At 46.5% G+C, this 15,700-nt stretch overlaps 1 protein-coding gene across 8 annotated transcripts in view; it reads right to left on the minus strand.

The window, feature by feature from the left end:
- Fam120b (family with sequence similarity 120B) overlaps positions 1-15,700 on the minus strand; it is a 61,501-nt gene that overhangs the window by 18,411 nt on the left and 27,390 nt on the right. For 6 of the 8 annotated variants that reach the window (XM_015498580.2, XM_048805756.1, XM_048805758.1 and 3 more), the window contains 2 exons: positions 13,735-13,907; positions 10,062-10,154 (listed from right to left, as the gene is read on the minus strand). In XM_015498580.2, the coding sequence (XP_015354066.1) occupies positions 10,062-10,154; positions 13,735-13,907 (266 nt within the window). Of the gene's footprint in view, positions 1-3,796; positions 4,555-6,259; positions 6,317-10,061; positions 10,155-13,734; positions 13,908-15,700 lie in introns of those variants that run through there. The other 2 variants (XM_015498583.2, XM_015498582.2) reach the window with 2 other exon arrangements.

The raw sequence follows: 15,700 nt of genomic DNA on the forward strand, positions 1-15,700 counted from the left end.
TTAAGCAAATGAGAAAACCAAATTAAACATTAGATATGAATCAAATGATAGGTATTTATACACAGCTCTCTCTAATAAAAATGAATGTAAATTTCAATTCTCCAATTAAAAGACACGTTGGCAGAAGGGATTAAAAAACAAGACCCAACTATATGTTGTTTGCAAGAGATGCACCTTACAGGTAAAGACCACCACCGGCTGAAAGTAAAAGAATGGAAATTGATATACCATGCAAATGGAGCCCCAAACCAAGCAGGAGTAGCTACTCTCGTATCTGACAAAGCAGGCTTCAAGCCAAAATTCCTCAAAAGAGACAAAGAAGGTCACTCCATACTGGCAAAGGGAACAAAAAGATATAACAATAGTTAATATTTATGCCCCAAACATTGGTGCACCTAGTTACATAAAACAATATTCAAATTAAAGATTCAGACTCCAATACAATAATATTGGGTGGTTTCAACATACTTTTCTCACTGAAAGATAGGTCATCCAAACATAAACTCAGTGAATAATCTTCAGACTTGAAAAAATATTATAAAACTGTCTTAACAAATGTTAAGTCACCTAAGTTAAGTCTATCTCACTACTAATAAAATTAGTAATAAAAAGCCTTGCAACAAAGAAAAGTCCAGGACTGAATGGATTCTTAGCTAAATTCTATTAGACTTTAAAAAAGAACAAATGCCAACATTCCTCAAATTATTCCATAGAATAGAAACTTCAAAATTCATTCAAGCAACATTTTCAAATTCATTCTGTGAAGCCAGTATCAAAAGCATATCAAAACCAGGTAAGAAAACCTCAAGGAAAAAAAAAAAAACAAAAAACACACAACTGTGAACCAATATCCCCAATGAACTTATGATGCAAAAATCCTGAATAAAATATTAGCAAATTATAATCAAGACTATATTAAGAAGATTGATCATCATAACCATTTGGTTTTAACCGAGAAATGCAAAGATGGTTTAACAAACGCAAATCAATAAATATAATGCATCACATAAATACAATTAAGAACAAAAATCAATTATCTCAAAATCAGCCCCCCACTCATGATAAAAACACTGAAACAACTAGGGACAGAAGAAACTCACCTCAACATCATAAAGCTATATATGACAAACCCAAAGCCAACAACATAGCAAATGAGGTAAACGAAAAGCATTTCCTTTAAAATCTGGAACCAGACAAGGATGTCCACTCCATCCATTCCTATTCAATATAGTATTAAAAATTCTAGCCAAAGCAATTAGGCAAGAGAAGGGGCGAAAAAAAAGGATAAAAATAGAAAAAGAAGCAGTTAAATCATCACTGTTTTCAGATGACATGATCTGATAATTAGAAGATCCAAAATGTTCCACCAGAAGACTGCTAGAGCAATATGCAAATTCAGCAAAGTAGCAGGTTACAAAATCAACCACTGAGCTACATCCCCAGCCCTTCTTGGTTTTTGAGATCGGGTCTCACTAAGTTGCTGAAGGTCTCACTAAATGGTGGAGGTTGCGATCCTCCTGCCTTAGCCTCCCAAGTTACTGGGATCACAGATACACACCACTGCCAACTGACAATTCTGTTAACATTCTTGCCCTCCCTCTCCAACTCAAACTTCAACTCCACTGTCCCAGTTCATGTCCCCACAGGCCCTTGCATGCCCAGCTCGGCTCCACCCTCTGGTGACACATGCCCAACACGCAGTCCCCAGAGTCCTCTCACTTTCCTGCATGAAGCTCTGAATGGCCGGCCCCAGCCCCAGGACAGGCTCTGCACTTCCATGTGCCTGCAGCTCCATGAACCCTAGGCTTCCTCACTACAAACTGAACCATGAAATATACTATTCAGAGTCGCCCACCGGCGGCTCCCAAACCTCCACGGAGTTTCTCCGCCCTATTTTCTGAAACATCCCTGACTCCCTGAAGCTGCCTAGAGAGCCAGGCCAGGAGCCTTGGCCCTGTGGCACCCACTTAGCCAAGACAGGTGCCATCGCTGCTTCTATGCCTGCTGCAGTTTTCACATTAAACCCATTTCTTACTGGCAATTCAGACAAGTGGAGAGCTCAAACCTGGATATGGAATCCCATCCTAAGCAGGCTAAGGAAAGACAGTTTCCAGGAATGCAAGGTGGCTATTGGTGGCAGGACAGGAGAGGCACAAAGCCCCTAAAAGCTAGAGACCACACCAGAGACAAGCTCCACCTCGTGAGGCCACAACACGAAGGTCTTATTTTCTTGTCCAAGTAAATTTTATTATTTTTGGCAATGAACTCCCATTTTTTTCAAAGTTTTTGCTTTCAGAAGGTTACTTATTTAATGTGATTGTTTAAAAATCTATAATAGGGGCTGGGAATGTGGCTCAAGCGAGGTAGCGCGCTTGCCTGGCGTGCGTGCGGCCCGGGTTCGATCCTCAGCACCACATACAAAGATGTTGTGTCCGCCGAAAACTAAAAAATAAATATTAAAAAATTCTCTCTCTCTCTCTTTCTAAAAAAAAAAAAAATCTATAATAATCATGATATTTGATAAACTCCAACACATTTCACATACTGGTTCTTTCAAAAATTTGTCCTGCTGCAGATGGTGGCACATGCCTGTCATTCCAGTGACTTGGAAGGCTGAGGCAGGAGGGTCCCAGCCTCGGCAACTTAGCAAGACTCTTGTCTCAAACTTGAAAAAAAAAAAAGAAAAAGAAAAAGAAAAAGAGCTGGGGCTCAATGGTAAAGCACCCCTGGCTTCGATCACAGTACCAAAAAAAAAAAAAAAAAAAAAAAACCCAACAACAACAAAAAGTTTACCTTAAGACCCATTTTAGTGAACAAATTTTCATGCAGTAAAAAAAAATATATTACTTAAAGAAGAGAGTGGTCATCTCCCCCTGGGAATCACACCATAATTTCTAAGTAGTGCACATACATTCTCCAAATTATGTTTATAATTTGTATCTAAATAATGAATGTGTCCATAACATATGTGTCAGAATATAAAACTAAAATTAAAAAATTTTAAAGATTTATATAAAAGCAAACAAAAAACCAAACTAATTATTAAGTTTGAGACTTTGTCATCGGCTCACCTAATCTGAACGGTCATCTTGTCTGCTTACACATCAACTTAAAAGTTCTGTAGCACTTCCAAGGCATTCTGTTTCTGTCAGTGTAGACCGGAAGCTCCCTGGCTAAAGCCTGATCCAGTGGGCCAGGATCAGGAACTTCCATCCTAGGCCACTACTCCACCACCAATCCATTCACCACGCAGCAAATCTGTGGGAGCCTAGCCTGGAATGTCCAGTCTCCAGATCCACACTGTGCAGGCCCACACCCGTCTGGCCACAGGCTCAGAGTTGTGGGAATTCGCCTTGGGTAGAATTATGCCTACGTTCTAATTAGTTATGCATGACAGTAAAATGCATTTTGACACATCATACACAATGGAGTATAACTTCTCACTCTTCTGGTTATATATGATGTGAACCACACTGGTTGTATAGTCGTAATATACACTCGTTGATTCTAAAATGAGTTAAGAATTTTAGCATTACTTTTTAAATGAATATGATTTACATGTGAGTACAGAAATTTTGGGGGGTCAGAAGCAGAACACTGCGGACTGTTTGTATCCTTGTTGTTTGCCATCTCGCCCCGATGGACGGCATTGGGAGAGGGTGATGACGAGGTTCAGGTGACTTCTCCATGCCCTTGAGAAGAGACTCGAGTGCTGGAGCAAGGAAACAAAGGGGGCACCGGCACCTCAAGTGGAGGGCCCTCCCCAGACACCAAACCTGTGGGAGTCGCACTTGGGATTTAAGTCTTCAAAACTGTGAGAAACGAAATGTTTGTGGTTTAAGCAACTCTGTCCACAAAGGTCTGTTGTGGCTACCCAAACTGACACACATCTATTGTTTCATTCCTGCAGTTTTATTTAACGATAATAAAAGAAAGCACTTTTCTAAATGCCTCTTAAGTACATGTTTAGACAATTCTGATTGTGCTGATGTTTTAGGGTTTATTCAGGACAGCACTACTCTGAGGGTTTGATTAATGTACTCCCCAAGTATTTTGGTTCTATCCAGAGAACTTCAGGGTTCACCGGCAAGAGCAGCACTAGGAGGGATCTTCACACAGAAGGGTCCTAGGCATACCTTCTACACACAACATCCTTGAGCAGCATTCAGAGGTGCTGTAGAAGGAATGAAACCCAGACCCTAGCCTCTTCCTCATTTCCCACAGCACCAGTACCTAGACCCTGAGCTAATGTTTCCACCAAACTAGGTTGCAGAGCCTCCTGTCTGTGAGATTGAGGAGCTGGGCAAGGTAGTCTGGCCTCCCACTATGCCAGCAGTACTGCAACTTAGGTACTTGACAGGAATAAGGCAATCTGGAAGAACAGAGCATCCACAGGTGGCAGAGCCATATCCTCAGTGCCTGTGGACTTCCGAATCAAGTTCTATTGTACAACTGGGTGGAGCAGAACTCAAGAGTTAGGAACTCAAATTCACAGCTCTCTGTCCTCCTGGGAACCACTACAAGATGCAGAGCTCTTGATGACTTCATTTCTACCTGCAAAACAAGATGAGACCCATTCACCTCAAAAGAATGACATCAGAACTAACCACAGAAGACCTCAGAATCATCACAAACTTGCCCGCCTCATGCAGGGACTCAAGATGTCCTGGGGTGTATTTGGCTGGTAGATCCCATTCAAGGACATGGGTACACTCCTGCCCTTCTGCCATCCCTGAGCCTGCTGTCCTACCTGCTCACATGAGCTAGGAACCAGCGTATCTGCAAGAGCACATGGCTCCTTCACAGTGTCTCAACTCTGCATCCCAGACAACACAGCACAATGAATGAGAATTGCTGAGTGCCATAAAACTTGACTTCAGGCACCAAAACGTTCATTTAATGTGATTTTCACATCATGATGTCTCATTCTTCTTTTGACTTCTCCCTTACCATTTAAAAATGTATGGTGTGGGCAGGTTCTACTTCATGCTTTCTCTATCAGGGCCTAAATGTGGATACAGCGCTTAAAGGAAAAAGAGCCCCTATCAGAAATGACCCCAAGCTCCTGGTGTCAGGCTGAGAAAGACCTGTGGGGCTCTGTGTATCACATCCACAACCAACAGGACTAAAGGCAGAACAAGGCCGGAATCACTGTTCACTTGATGTGTTTATTTCAACAAATTACCTATTTGCTGGTAAATAGCAAAATGCTTTTCAACAGCATGCAATGACAGGAAACTCCTCGCATCCATGGTCCTTTGGTCTCCTGCAAATCCTACACCTCAGTGAGCTCAGCACAGCCCCACCCCCCATGCATCTCAGAGCATGATCTTCTCTGATTCTCCTCACCCATCTTCCTATCTGATGGGCAGGTGGCCAAGAGTCCTGGGAAGTGTTCCCTTGTGCCCTCCCCACTCCAGTAGGTTCCAGTGGGATGGCCACCCAAGTCACACCCTTTCTCTATCGCCCCTCTCCCTTTGGGCAAGTGAGACAGTGTGGCAGTCCCCCATCCCACATCACAGGGTTGCTTTGGGGGCACTCTGCATCCTACCAGTCTTTGGGCAGCAGAACCTGACTCAATGGTTGCAACACAGTGCCCCTCCTAACCAGTGGAGAAAGACCTGATTGTATCTCAAGCCTGGACTCTGGACCTATCACTGAAAGGTTGCATTCCACACTGCCCCTCACTGGAAGCAGCCCTCTGACTGGGTGGCATGCCTTCGTTCTCCTAGTGGGCCCCCTGAAATCTAAATGGCCCCTCTCCCACATTAGTTCTCCCACTGGGCCACCTGAAGTCGAAGTGGACCCTCCTCCACGACCCTGCTAGGCTTGGAAAGTCATCTCCTTTTCACAGCTCAGCTGGGAGAGCCAGCTCCACTGCTTAGCAAACAACTCTCTGAGATAAATCCTCCCCAGGAGCCCTCTGTCCCACAGGGGACTCACAGGGTCATGGCCCAGTGTCTGTATCACTGAAAACACTGTTCACAATCTCTTTTTTCAGACATTATTTGAAAACAGGGACAAAAATATAAAGGTAAGGTCCAAGATCCACCTCTAGTTTTAAAAGGCCAAGGATGCATCACCCAGGCCACCACAGATGCCCACGTGGCAAGGCAAGGATGTGAGACCAGGCAGTAAATAGATCCCAACTCTCCCACCCACTATCTCGGAAAGCCCCAGGTATCACCCACACCCACATCCTCAACTCACAGGTGCAGCTGTGCAGACCCACACCTCCCATGGCTTTGCTTTATGATACCTGGTCTCAAAATCCGGATGGCCTTGAAGTGCTCACGGCTTCTCTCACATGAAGGTGCTGAAATTAGAAGAGGCAGCCTCCAGATAGGAACCACAGGACATAGGCAGAATGTGGTGCTCAGCCAACACGGATCCTGGCAGCAGGGGTGCGCTGCCACAGGGCACATGTTCTTCTCCCTCCCTTGACACCATCAACACCAGAGCCCTAACTGGCTTTCCAACCTAGGAGCCCACCAAGCAATCCCCAAATCATTCCAGTTATCCACACCCACATGTGCCAAGGGGCTCCTGGCTTCACCAAGTTAACAGACCTGCAGCACTTCCATGCAATGGAGTGGGTGTCTCCAGAGGGAGGAAAGGCACTCTCTTCTGACTTTCTGGGATCCCAGGGCCAGTGCCACACCCCGCAATCAGCTCTTCCAAGGGTACTGCTGGGAACCCCACAGGGAAGGTCAGGGAACATTTGCAAAGGCAGCTTCATGCAGCACTACATGCAATTAAACAGCCACATGACTGGTCCAGATGGACACCGCCCATCTCAGGAACTGCTGGTGTACCTTTCAACTGCAGAGGATAATGTTTGTTGGCAGTGTACTGGGTACTGAAAATAACCAGGAGCCAAACATGGGCCCCTTCCTTCCAAGAGGTCACAGTCTGGCAGAGGAAGGCACTCTGAAAACCACCAGAGGGCATGTGGTTCACTGTCTTGACCTTGGATCCCACAGAGCAACCAGCCCAGGACATGCTCCAGACCCACCTTGTGGGAGGTGTGTGTGTGGAGGGAGGCAGCATGCACCCTCAGAGCAAGAGCTGCACTTAACAGAGAAGTAGAAAGACAGCACAGGCTCAGCAGAGGAAACCCCAGAGGTGCAGAGACTGGGTGCCTACTTGAGTGGCATCGAGGGGCTTTTAACTTCTGCCTTGGTGGTTCTGTGCAAGGGGGAGCAGGATTTTCACTAGAAGGAACTGAAGGAGAAATGAAGGAGAGAGAGGGAATATATACCCATGTCGCAGAGCTGGCCTGATGACCAGAGAGGCCCAGGAGTGGAAGCAACGCTGGAGGAGAACACCATCCTAAGTTGAAGACACTAGGGTTTTCCAGCCAGGAGGCAGAACCAGCAGAAGAGATGAGGGTAGGATGAACACAGAGAACAGATGCTCGAGGGACTGAGCCCCAGGGCCTTGATGAGAGGCCCCAAGGGCTGAGCGCAGCCCTGTCACTTTGGAGAGAATAGTGGAGATGACATATTTTAAGAGATCTTCCAAATCATTCCTAGAATCTTTACAGCCCAAATTATCAGAGTGTGAAAGTTTCAAATGTGTGTAAATCATGGGAGATACAAAGATTGTTAGAAACCTGAAGCTAACAGATGGCAGTTCCAACTCACCCAACAGAGATCACAACAACAAAGGTTCAAGAGTTTGGTGCAAGATGTGAGAATGCCTGGCTCAGAGGGCTACAAACTGTCGCAGCAAAGTTGGTGTCAGGTGACTGCTGAGCACACAGGGCCCTAGGTGAAGGCCTGCAGAACCATCGCTGGTGATGCGCCAGCCTGGACAGGTCAGCACACAGCTAGCTCCCTGCTTCTCCATGCTCCTCTCTGCCCTTCAGAGTACCCAGGGCTGGGGCTGGGGATGTGGCTCAATCGGTAGCGCGCTCGCCTGGCATGCGTGCGGCCCAGGTTCGATCCTCAGCACCACATACAAAGATGTTGTGTCCGCCAAGAACTAAAAAAATAAATAAAAAAAAAAAAAAAAAAAAAAAAAAAAAAAAAAAAAAAAAAAANNNNAAAAAAAAAAAAAAAAAAAAAAAAAAAAAAAAAAAAAAAAAAAAAAAGAGTACCCAGGGCTGAAGGAACTCTGCTCCACACCCATGAGCAGTGGGGGACTGCCTGGGCTCCAGCGCTCGCCCTGGGACCACCTTGCAGAAGCAGCCCATGCCCACAAGCCACTTTTCACCAGGGCACAGCTTGGACTTTGTGAAAGGATTTCTCTGAACATCAACTAATGTTTTTTTCTTCTAATTCCCCAATCAAAATATGACTAAGAACTTCTTAAGGAATGGCCATGCAAAGGTGGCTAGCCTCTTGGAGACCCCAGCTCACTGAGCTCTCAGTGTGAAAAAAAGATCCAGAAGTTTTCAGCTTGGGGAGTCTTCCACTTGACAAGAAATGGGGGACAAAGCTGCAGGGGGTGGGGGCATTCTTGTACAGAGACCCATAGAGAGACGACAGGAGGGCAGAGAAAGCTGGAGGAGTTCTGCAGGTCCTCCAGGGGCCACAGGGAATTTTAGATGGCCACTGAACCCCAGGCCAGGCACAGGCTCAAGAGGCATCCCAGAGTGTGGACGCCAGGGCTGGCCCCAGTGAGGCTATATCTAAACCACCATAGACCTGTTTTATAGAGGAATTTATTCTGACCAAACATCAGATTGCTACAAAGCACTGTGGGGTGGACAAGGTGGCTATCACCCCCTTTTAAATTCTGAGACAGCAGGTAGCCCACTTGAGTTAGAAGTTACAAAGTGAACCAGCACTCATGGCTCTTCCCACTTCACAAAGGCAGGACCCGGGAAGTGAGCATCAAACACCAGTGTCCACAGCATTTATGTCAGGGCACACTAAGACACTGCCCAGCCAGAGGACCTGAGCCAGCCACTCCTTGGCCCTGGCAGAGCTCTCCTCAGGGGCCAAGACCCAAGCTCCTGTCCTCCAGGCATCTGAAGAAGGGAATTCTTGGTGTCTGTTCTTATAACTCTGTGCTTAAGTAACTTACTTAATTTGAGTAAAGACAATTACTCAAACTCTAAAACATCGGCATGTGCAAATGCTTGTTTTCTTTCACACAGGCTGTTATCAACCATGTGACCCTACTAAAGGGTGAAACACAGGCATATCCCCAGAATTATAAGCTAGAAGCCCATGAGGCCAGTTACACTGCAACCTGCAGACCAGAAGATGTGGTCTGACCTTCCAAGGGAAGCTCATGTTCCTCCTCAGGCCCAACAGCAGTGTCCCAGAATTCGCAGGACTGTCCTTCACACAGCATGGAAAAAGCCATGTTCTGTTCTCTGCTAAATGGAAATACTCCTTTCTCTTTCTTTCTCCTGGTTCTCCTGATGTAATTACTGCAGCTCAGGACTTGTGTTTCTTGATTTCCTATCTTGGGTATTTCTGCATGTGTAAACAAATGGGTGAATAATCGTCCTTCAGCACCTGCAGGGGACTGGCCCAGTGCTCCCCAGAAACCAAGCCTGTGGATGGCCAAGTCCACGCATGGGATCATGTATCTTTTGTATGCTCTGCACCCCTGTCCCTACCCCTGTGTGCTGTCAATCATCTCTGGATCATGGATAGCGTCTGACACAGTGTGAATGTCATAAAAATAGTTGCTGCACGGTTCAAGGCCGTGAGGAGTGACAAGGAAAAGTGTGCACGTGTTCAGTCCACACACATGCACACACATGCACATGGAGGTAAAGAACAGGTGCTACTTCCCCACAGTAATGCTGACCAAGAGTCCAGTAAGCTCTTCTCCAAAACCACGAGACCATCGGGCCAGGGCCGAGAACCCATGGCTTCCTCGGACCTGGAACTCAGCAGCACCATCAGCATCTGGCCTGGGGCCCATCTCAGAGCCACGCAGCATGAAGACAAGCTACTGCCCGAGAAGAGCCCTCGGCATATATGACTTCTAATCCTGTCAATGGAATACCACTGCAGTGGAAAGGGATGGAAGCACACAGCCTCTGGTCACAGAGTGGCCATCTCAAGACCGGGGCACCTGGCTGGTGGGGTCTGTACCTGCAGGTCCACAAGCTGTGCGGTCGATCTTCCCTGGAGGCACAAGGCCTGGGCAACAAAGGCATGCAGATCCTCCAGGCAGAGTGTGTCCACCTGAAAGCAACAGAAAAGGTCTGCATTAGGTCACAAGAAAGATCCAAAGCTTCTGTAGTTGACCTGAGTCACTGAACATGGGCCTGCCACATATACACAGAAACACAAGTAGGAACACAGGTGGGCACACAATGCTTCTTAAGCTGGGGCAGCAATAAGGCCTGCCTGTGGGAAAGCGCAGCTGCTCCGCTTCCCCTACACAACCCCCGGCTCAAAGCCCTCTGGTGTCCTCAGCTGTGCACATGACTCAGGTTAAGCTGGACAGGGGAACCTGGATTTCCAGTAAGGTCTGGCTCCTCTCAAGCCAGGAAGAAAGGCTCAGATTGTCTGGGAGTGAACAGGAGGTGCCAACCAAGTCAAGTCTTAGAGCAATATGGCGAGCACTTTGGGCACACACCACAGAGCAGACCACACAGGCTCTCCAGACAGCACCCACAGCTAGGCAGAGCTGGGGTGGCAGGAGGGGCACATCCACCTCCAACAACCTGAATGGAGCTGTGTTCTTGCCAGAGTCCCACAGCATGAACCCTCTCATTTTTTGTGGATTCAAAAGGGCTAACAGAAATACAGAGAAGAGACAGAGAAACAAGGGAAAGAGACAGAGTGGGAAAGCTGAGTCTCAAGTGAGCCGTGGTAACGAAGAAGCCGGAAGAGCAGAGACAGACTGTGCCTCTGCCTCTCTCCTACCTCGCACACACCTGAGACTGCCACTGTCCTCGTGGCCACTGCACTACCCAGTTACCCCCGACTCCACTACTACACAAGAACGCAAGGGCTTTTTCCAGATGGACAGCAGCACAATGTGGCAAGTGCAGGCTAGGGGGAAGAAGCACAACAGTGAACTTAGGAGTCCGGGGTCCCCGACCCCTTCTGAGTAATAAAGGCTGGCACGTCCACTCCCAGCAAAGGGGCCCACTGTAACTTTGAGAGACCATCTATTAGGGAATCCTGCTGACCCCAGCCACAAGACACCACTGGAAAGACACCACATGGAGCTTCGAGTATGTGCCACCCCACCCAGGCAGATAGGCTCTCACCAAGATCTGGGCATGTTCCATGTTTACTCCAAAGTGCTGTCACCTTCACACTAGGGACAGTAATGTAAATTATTTCAGGAAAACAGCTGCCTATGTACAGTATTCATGATCAGGAAAAAGGATGTCAATCTTAGAAGCAAGACCAAGCATGAACTCCCATATCTCTGCTCAGACTGAGGCTGGCTGCAATCCACCCTCGCCACTGTTGCTCCGACAGGCTCTTCTTCACCACCCGCCTCTGAGAAGGGCACTGCTCTGTAACGCATGGAGACTCCTCACAGTCTGCGCTGGGAAGTCCGACCTCCTGTTGTCGGCAGTGGTTTTCATTAGACAGCGCACCTTATATAGTAGCTGCTCCACTGCAAACCGCTCATCTGCCACCTCCTCATGAGTCCTGGTCTTCTGTCATTGCTTCTGTCATTGCTGTTAACTTGAAGGTTTGCCCAAACAAGAAGACTGAGTTCCTCTACAGCTTCCATACACTGCACAGCATGCAGTTTCATCCCACACTGCATAGCAAAACACCAAACTAAGTGTAACTACACAAAACTAATATTTTCACAAACGTACCTTTGTGGCTTCCTATTCTGAGAATCATCATCCCTATATCTGGAAGCACAGCACCTTTCCACCCTCAAGGACATCCTGTGGAAAGTTCCTCTGCAACCAAACTGACATATCCACTTGCGCCAAGAGAGGTCATGGTCAGGACAGGGTGGAATCCTCGTCTCCCTGCTGCCTTGTTCCAAGTCTCAATGAAATGGACATGACGCTAAGCTCTGGGATGCTGGGCTCTTCCTGCCTGCACAATGAAGGGGAGCACAGGAGAGCTGTCGCATGACCAGAGATGGATCACAAAGCCATCTCCACTGAGGGAAAAGGCGCTCAACGTGCCCATCCCGAGAGTGCTGATGCATGCCACTCCACTGCACACAGTACTGCCAGCAAAGCACTCATTGTTATGGGTGAGAAAAGTCCACTTTCTGGCTATCCACTGCTTCCCAGTTTTCACTACATCTCAAATTCAACCATAGACATATGAAGATAAATGAAAAATGGATTGAAAAAAAGTAACCAATGATATACTGATGGACAGTTAACGTGCATACCAAAGAAATTTTAACACTTAAATATTACAATTCCTGACATCTATATAAATTTATGCTTTTCTATCTTGTACAAAGAAGTATTCTACTCAATCCAGTAACAAAAACTAAAGTTTCTACTAGTATATGCTATAAAATCAGTAACAGAAGATCTGTCTAAACACATCCTGTTTTTACAAAATGGTAGCTACAGAATGGGCAGAGAATACTTAAAAAAGAAAGTCGGTGTACAGGTACAATTCCACAATAGGGAAGTTTTTCAAAGATAACCAATAACTGAATGACATTTCACTCTACACGACTAGAAGCTGAACAATACATGCCAGAGCAGACCCACCCCAGAGGGAGGGCAACAGGGAGATGGGGCCTGACGTTCACAGGGCTAGTGACTGTCCTGACGGCTGTAGAAGAGACACACACCACAAGCAGGAATGATGTTTCTGAAGACAAGTGTGGGAAGGAGACACCTTTAACAAGTGTCCACCATGATCACAAATATGGGGGAAAAAAAAACAAAGAAAAGCCTTTTAATTGGCTTTTATGATTTTCTTACATAAACTAAGTGTAAGACTACTGAAAAACAAATAGACCAACTTGCTGAGTGACACTAACATGAAGGATCTGGCACTGCAATTCTTACAGCGCAGTCCATAGCCAGGGCCACATGAGTTCCTTAAGGCAGGAGAACATTAGTGACAAGAATACCGAGGACATCAGTGGACATCGTACAAGGCACTACTGCAAAACGTTTCACGTACTCTAGAATATGGCTTCCAATAACCCCAGAAGGCAGCTATTGCTATTATCTCGTTTGCAGATTGGAAAAGGAAGTTATATACTCAGTAAACATTTTTGGATAAAGGAATGGACATGACCTGAGGAAGCTGCAGGGACTGCCCAAAGGCAGAGCGACCAAGGGAGAAGCCAGCCACTTTCACCCACCACTCTATGGGACCCAGGAGCAGAAGGGACATAGAAGCAGAAGCCACCCACTAATCACAGGAGGACCAAGGGCAGGGGTGACAGCCTGAGACAGTGAAACCAAAGCACCTCACCTTTCCAAAGCTTCTGACTAACATGTACCATAACTCCTGAGTTTAGAGCAGAGACAGCCCTTGGTCACATCTGAGCACAAAGCCTTTTTTTTTTTTTTTTTTTTTTTTAAAGATGTTGATAGACCTTTATTTTATTCATTTATTTATATGTGGAGCTGAGAATTGAACCCAGTGCCTCATACAGACTAGGCAAGAACTCTTATCACTGAGCACAACCCCAGCCCTCACAGAGCCTTCTTCTTCTGTGAGCAACTCGAAAGACTAACAGTGTTCCATAGAAGAGACACTGGGAAAAGATACCCCAGGGACAGCCACAGCACCCCAGGAAAAATGGGCCAGAGTGAAGATCAGCTTCAGACACAGCAACAAAACTTAGTGTTACCTGGACAAAGAGGTAGATCAAGAGGCAGCACAGAGCTCTCAATGGGCTCTCGACAGCCAGCAGCTCGTCTCTTGAAGAGGAGAGGTTGAAACAGGCTAGGAGTGCATCCAAACGCCGGGCCTGCACTGCTGGCTCTTGGTTCAGCCACAGTGATTTCAGACTGGGTGTTCCCCCTTAAAAAAAAAAAAAAAAAAACAACCCTACTTACTCTTTTTATTTGCAGCACCAAACTACTAACAAGCTTCCTCTGGAAACACAGCAAGTGCAAACATCTCTTCCTTCATTATATACTTGAGGCCTCAAACCTTAAAAGAAACTGGAACATAAATATGAACACAGCTTCCCAGTTTTAAAAGAGAACAAAACCTGAAGGGTCAGTACACATACTTCACTGAAAACCTTCTTCTGTGGGAAGCTGGGACTCTAGCTCCCACTGTTGGAAATGCTTCTGAAAACAGACTCCACTGGGCAATTCCAGAGTGTGACAAGGGGCGCCACCCTGTGGTGGCACACCTCTGGGTGTGCTGTGAGGGGTGCAAGAGAACGGGCTGCAGGACCACTGGATGTGTTTTCCTGGGATCTGTGGGGACGTTCTGCTCAGGGGAGGCGTGCCAGGGATTCTACAAGCCAGGATATGGGCATCTCGACCTCACGCTCTAGAAAGCACTGCCCTAAACTTCAGAAAAATTCCTAAAAAACTAATTTTTAGTGTTTCATTTCTGTACTTTACACATAAATTTCTTTAAAAGTCAAAAGAAAAACCCTTCATCTACTTAAGTCAGGAAAAGCAGCAGTGAATGTGGGGAAGACACAGCAGACATGGGCAGCTCCACCCTGAGCAAACGAGAAGGTGCCGCCATGAGACTGGTGGAGGGTAAAACCTCTCCATGATGCTCAGCAGCTCTGACATCCTGTCAGGCCACTGCTACACAACATATGCCAAAACCACAGGGACAGCTGGGGTAAGAGTTCCCATATGTTGGGCTGGGATTGTGGCTCAGCGGTAGAGCACTCGCCTAGCACGGGTGGGACCCAGGTTCGATCCTCAGCAACACATAAAAATAAAGGCATTGTGTTGTGTCCATCTATACCTAAAAAAATAAATACTCTTAAAAAATATATACAAATTTAATTTAAAAATTTATATCCCCCCAAAAATGAAAATAAAATTTGAAAAATGCCTAATTAGGCTATGGATAGGTGGTTGTAGATAAGTTCTTGAATGTCCAGACTAGGAAATATGTGTTTACCAAGAAACAAGAAACAAGAGCGGCTAACCAAAAGGCACCAGAACCCAGGGTCTCAGAAGGAAGTCTTCACTCTCTTTTGTCCCTTGAACCATCCAGTGTTCTCAGGGGTACTTCTCCCACTGTCAGAAGTGAGGCACTCACATGTGCTAGGCGAGCGCTCTACCACTGAGCCACAACCCCAGCCCCAAGGTCACCTCAAGGACAGGAAACTCAGGCAGCGCTCAGTTGCGGGCAGCACTGCTGTCTGCCTGGCATGGCCACGAGCAGAACAGGAGGCAGCAAAGCACCCTGCAAGCTCTCCTGATGGGGAAGGAAAGGTCAGTCTGCAGGATCCCACAACTGCTACCCAATATCACACCACCAAGAACACCTGTGATGGGGAACAGACACTCTGCCTGCCCCTCTAGTTCAAAAATCACTCCACAATATTCGTCATGCCTGTTAAAAAGCATTAAAAATGTTAAAATCTGATCCTTTTTACTGACTGTTATCAACATAACTATAAACAAAGAGCCACAGAAGTTCCCAGTCCTATTTTTAGCTTTCTAGCTATGGAACACACACGTGTCTGAGCCGAGGCCTTTGGGGACAGAAGAGGCAGCAGGCCATGGTCCATGGCACTGCACACACCATCTGCAGCTCCAGATGCCAGGCAGAATGCTTTCAGGACCACCAAAAGGAATGTTTCCAATACTTACCTGATTTCCAGAGTTTAT

This window comes from Marmota marmota, unplaced genomic scaffold (assembly GCF_001458135.2).
Source record: "Marmota marmota marmota unplaced genomic scaffold, marMar, whole genome shotgun sequence".
Classification (NCBI taxonomy): domain Eukaryota; kingdom Metazoa; phylum Chordata; class Mammalia; order Rodentia; family Sciuridae; genus Marmota; species Marmota marmota.